This window comes from the organism of the source record quoted next (genome assembly GCF_019968985.1).
Source record: "MAG: Porospora cf. gigantea B chromosome Unknown PgB_NODE_1771_length_4863_cov_556.792, whole genome shotgun sequence".
NCBI classification, from domain to species: Eukaryota; Apicomplexa; class Conoidasida; order Eugregarinorida; family Porosporidae; genus Porospora; species Porospora cf. gigantea B.
In genome coordinates, this window is record NW_027178737.1 from 1 (window position 1) to 4,863 (window position 4,863).

Genomic DNA, 4,863 nt, shown 5'->3' on the forward strand with positions numbered 1-4,863 from the left:
ACGTGGGTGGGAGCAGGCTTCTTTCTATGTGGTCCGATAATAGGATCAGCGCTCTGTCCCCGGGGTGGGGGGGTTTCGGAAAAGCAGGCAACGGGCGCTGGACTCCCTGTGCCGTGGCCAGGATCCTCCTGGGCTTCCATATTTAGGCAGGCTGGGGGCCTTGGGTTCAGACAGGCTTTCAAGCACCGAGCTATTCTGGTCGTGGGCGATCGCATGCAGGTCAAAATTGTAGAGACCGCTTCAATTATCTCGACCAGGGCACCGTTCACCTCCTCAGGGGCGTCCAGCATAAAGTCCAGCGCCTTTGGCAGATATACCCCCTTCGCGAGGCAGTCCAGGGTGTCCAGCAGGATATGATCTCCAGCGTCGGGAATCGGCAGGCTCTCCAGCGCGACGTATACAGCCTCAGTACAAGGAGACTTGGGGACGACCCGGGCCGCAAGATGTTCGGCGGATCGAAGGACAATTCGGAGTACCGGAAGCCGGACACGTGCATATTTGTGCTGCTGAAGAGAGAGTAGCACCTCCACCACGAATTCGAGCTCCACCCGCCAGTGAGGCCTGCCCCTTGGGGCACAGAGGGCCGGTTTGGCCCCTGGATAGCCTGTCAGGGAGGGCCAACGCCTGCTGTCGCGTGAGGTCTCCGCCTGTTGTCGTGCAATCGCTGCTCTCTGCTCGGGCGAGAACAGACCCTGTACAGCGATGAAATCTGCAGCAAAGGCTTCTTCTTCCGCTTTTTGGATGTCGGCCTTCGCCGTGGCAACTTCGGTGATGTCGGTCTGCCTGCAGAAGGGCATTCCCAGAACCATCTGGAAGCTCTCAGATTGGGAACAGACAATCATGTCATCTGGAATTTGCCACTGCCGCGGTGTGAAATGACCCAGAAGGCCTCGCTGCACCATAAACGACGCCGCCTGCGGCTCGGAGACGCCTGTGGATGTATCTAGAGCGTCCTCCGTCAGGTTCCACAGTAAAACGTCGCTTGCCAACTCAGGATGCTTTTGTAGTTCACGCCCCCACTCAACAGCAAGAGAAGCCCGTTCCCTAGGGGCAATGCCGTTGACCTTCAGTCGAGGGAGAAGGCTTCGAGATGTCAACAAGTCGCCGAGGTGACTGACCAAGGCAGTCCAACTAAGCGGGTTCTCCTTGAACGGGGTTCCTGCTGAGAGGCCCAGAATGTAATCCCATACAACCATCAGTTGCACTCGATGCAAAGGAGAATCCATGTAAGTGTAATTCAGATTGCAGAGGTTGAACATGTGGTTCTGTAGAGTTCGAGTCAAGTCGCCAGTGGCAGGACGAGTGCCCAGGTACAACTCGGTATCGAGTGCTTCCCACATCGCCGTTGTCTTCCATGAGTTCGCCAAGCAATCCGCGAGCTTTATGAACAGGCAGCCTCTGCTTCGGAAGAGCATATCTGCACATTCGGTCGGCGTTCTGGGTGTCTCCACAAACGCGGCCAGAGTTGGAATGTTGAACGAGTACGAGCACGGTCTGGTCGTGATGCGTGATACGCTTAGGAGGGCGGGAAAGAGGATCGGATCCACTATACGTAAAGCTTCTATTCTCTCCACGGAGGGGTGATCGCCGATGAGGAGGTCGTGGAGCTCAGTCAAGGCGCGGTAGTTGGGAAGGCGCTTTCCGGCGCCTAGTACGTTTGCGACGTTCTCGGCTAGAGCTGCGACGCCACTTTCGCTAAGGGGCTCGATGCTGTCAGAGGAATAATCGTCCATCATGAAGCGCAGATGAGGGGCGAACTCCGAACTTTTCTGTCTCTCTTTCTGAGGCCCCAAAAGTTTTTGGTAGATGTTCTCGTCCTCCATCAAACTCCGCAAGTGAGGAGCGAAGTCAGGTCGATTTTCCACCTCCCTCGGTCTGAGAATTTTGGCCTCTACGGAAACGCCAGAGGGAGGATATAATTTATCCGTGGTTGCCGAATGTTTCCGTTTTTCAACGTACAGGTTATCGGCGCATAGAGTGCTTGCAACTAGAGCCTGAATGTCCGTCCGAGCCAGGTGCGTCGAAGGTACAAGTCGCATCTTGTGTCGAAATAAGTAATTTAATTTAGCCGACCCTAAAATTCGATCTCTAAAGCTCAGACCACTTCGATGCGGAAAAAGATTGGCTGACAATTACTGGTGTCACTTGAGGCTGCGTGTCCCTCTCGAAGGAACGCACGCACAGCGATGCGACCTTGGCAAGCACCGCACACAGCGTAATCGCACTTAGAACCCCCATCAACGTCATTAGATGACGGTGATGGGCGGTCGCATCTTTAGGGGCGACATCAACGCAGACAAGGCTATCTATGGCCAGGCTGACGAGGGTGGAGGTCAGATGGGCTACACGTCCGGGGAACTGCGATCCATACGGCTCGATTTTCAAGAAAAATGGCAGGTCTGCGTCTTCGAAGGCTTTCTCCTGCTGTCGGTACTGTCGGGAGTAGCAGTCATGGAGCCGGTTCTTGGCCTCCTCAGTGACAGAAACTTGACTCGCCAAGTATCCTTCAGGAAACTCAACCTCACATTGTTTGGCCAGTGAGTAAATCTCGTCCAGCGTCTTCGGCTCGCGAGGCATCACTACCAAAACCAACACAAATTTCCTCAACAAAGCAGCATCGTTATGGTGCAGATTCAGATCTCCTCGATAAGGAGTGCATCCTTTCCCGTTGACCACCGAGACTTGCGTTGACGGCTCTTCCAAGATAGGGAAGGCGCTGGTGAATGTTACAATGACCTTCGTCACGGGGCGCCCCCATATGTCGGACGTGTTCGGACTCCAACCCACCTTGGGATCTACCACTGCTCTGATGAGCGCGGCCCATGGCGAAAGCTGGACATCCTCGTCGCTGAATATCACGCCGTTCCAGGCAGAGTCCGGCAGGATGTCAGAGAAAGGTGAGTCACACTGGTAGCAAGCATACTCGACGAAGTTTGTAGTTCGGCTTCCGAATGTGGAAAAAGCGCAATCTAACCGTGAGTGCCTAAGCCGAAGGTCCGAGGCAACCAGCTGAAATATTGCATCCGTCGCGTCAAGCACTTCACTCCAACCCGCGGTGGACTGCTGCAGCAGCAGCAGCTGCATATGGTTGTCGCATGTGACAGCTGAGGGCATAACATGAACTTTTGCTGCCTTGTGGGTACATTTTGACGAATACTGTGTGCAATGGCTCCCCGAAAACGGCTGGAACTCAACTCACTGTCTGCTCTATACGCTAAGAAGGCGAAGTCTGAAAAAGTCAACACTGAGACCCCGACCACTGCAGGGAGTGACAGACCCCTCGAGACACCACCCCGAAAACCTGCAGTCTCGGAGATCCTACCCTGTAGACTTAGCGATATCGACCCTACCTGGGACGAAGGAACCTCATTGTGTTGGCAAGAGCTGTGCGCTACGCACTCCGGTCCTGAGATTGTGGCAGAAGCTCTGCTTAGGCAGTTTGACCTGAACAAACGGTATGGCAATTGCTGCGGCATCAGTAGAGTGAGGTCTATGTTTTTGCTCGAACACAGACTTCACGATTCCAGAGAGCCATAAAATTCGGCTGGGGGCCCGATAGCCTTATCGGAGAGATTTTAAATTGTGACGTAGATGATCGTTCAGTGCTCGACCGTCGCCTCCCATGACCAAGTAAACGGGATTGCTTTTCAACCTGTTCCAACTTTACAGCCACAGATGTTGTGATGAAGCTACCGCACTGACGGGAAGCGTCGCGCGCCCGACGCTAGCTGTACTCTCCGGTATTATAACAGCGGATCCGTACAACGAATGTTGGGCTCCAAATCATGACGCAACCTCGCTCCTCACATATGCAACCCCAATCTGGCAAGACCCACCAATGTCGCAAGCCCCACCAAGCGTGACTGTGGCTCCATCCCCCTCACCGGAGCCCGCTGCATTCGGAGAGCCTTCTTCGTTAGGCGAACACTTCAGACGCGGGCCCATCGACCATCATCACAGCAGCATGGTCAACTGGCAGCACCCGCAAACACTTCCACACGCTAGCCTGGATGGGTCGGACATCTCCCATTCAGCCAGGAAGCTGAAAGGGAAGTCTCCCAATGTCCAGCTGCTCAGAACTTCGTGTTCGTGGTCGTTCCAGCCGACCTCGTTCCCAGAGCCACCCCCAGCCTGAAGGTTTTGGAAGGGAGGTTGGTCCTGTGCTGGCCGTTCCAGATTTGAACATTGCCACGTCGCGTCCATATTCTGACACCTCCGGTGTCGTCTGCAAAGTGATTCATGTCCCTTCCGCTCACGAAGTAGCCCCACTGCAAGCCATCAAGGAGGAGTTGCTGCGGACATCAACCTGTTTGGGGGGTCCTACACTTAGCAGCTGGGGCCCTACATCTGTCGTTAATGTCGCGAGATCTGCAGCCTCTGCACTTGGGGAGCTGCATATCCGAGGAGTCGTCCAGTACTAACCAAAGGAATTGCACTGGATCACCGCACCTGAGGCAGCGATTGGAGCGCCGTGTTTCAATCTTACTTGTGGGCCCTTGGGATGACCTTAGGATCCACGAATCCATTATCGTGGATGTCATGTGCAACATGTTGATGTTGGGAAGACGGTCGCGAAGGCTTTGAACAAAAAGAGGCTTCCGCGGAAGTCGTCTAAGGCCTGCTCCACATGAACCCCAAGGAACGAGTCTCTCCTACTGGGCTTAGTTTGGCACGAACTGGAGACGTTTTTGTGTGTTTCAAGTGAAAATATTTCAACTTGCACCTCAGGATTGGTCTACACTTAGAAATCATAGCAGTTTGCTATGTTTTATCTATTGTGAAGCAATGCTTCTTCTGCCTCAGGGCTAAGAACTTGTTATTCTACATCTATAATTCTCCATCTCTCTTGAGATTTGAACAGAT

The 4,863-nt window shown here is 53.9% G+C and overlaps 3 protein-coding genes across 4 annotated transcripts; 1 reads left to right on the forward strand and 2 right to left on the reverse strand.

The window, feature by feature from the left end:
• On the reverse strand, positions 1–2,039 carry KVP17_002528 (uncharacterized protein; the record flags this gene model as incomplete). The annotated part of the gene is made up of 1 exon (XM_068518873.1): positions 1–2,039. A coding segment is annotated over one exon (2,039 nt), but the record flags the coding sequence as incomplete, so codon positions are not given.
• A 49-nt stretch (positions 2,040–2,088) lies between these two features.
• Positions 2,089–3,114, reverse strand: KVP17_002527 (uncharacterized protein; the record flags this gene model as incomplete). The annotated part of the gene is made up of 1 exon (XM_068518872.1): positions 2,089–3,114. The coding sequence occupies one exon, from the start codon at positions 3,112–3,114 to the stop codon at positions 2,089–2,091; it is 1,026 nt and encodes a 341-aa protein (XP_068377775.1).
• Positions 3,115–3,165: 51 nt separating this feature from the next.
• Positions 3,166–3,626, forward strand: KVP17_002526 (uncharacterized protein; the record flags this gene model as incomplete). Of its 2 annotated transcripts, XM_068518871.1 has the most annotated exons (2): positions 3,166–3,483; positions 3,513–3,626. In XM_068518871.1, 2 exons carry the CDS (start codon positions 3,166–3,168, stop codon positions 3,624–3,626), a joined length of 432 nt encoding a protein of 143 aa, XP_068377774.1. The 2 variants fall into 2 exon arrangements, with proteins under 2 accessions (XP_068377774.1, XP_068377773.1); XM_068518870.1 differs by having other exon boundaries at positions 3,166–3,537.
• Positions 3,627–4,863: the final 1,237 nt, after the last annotated feature.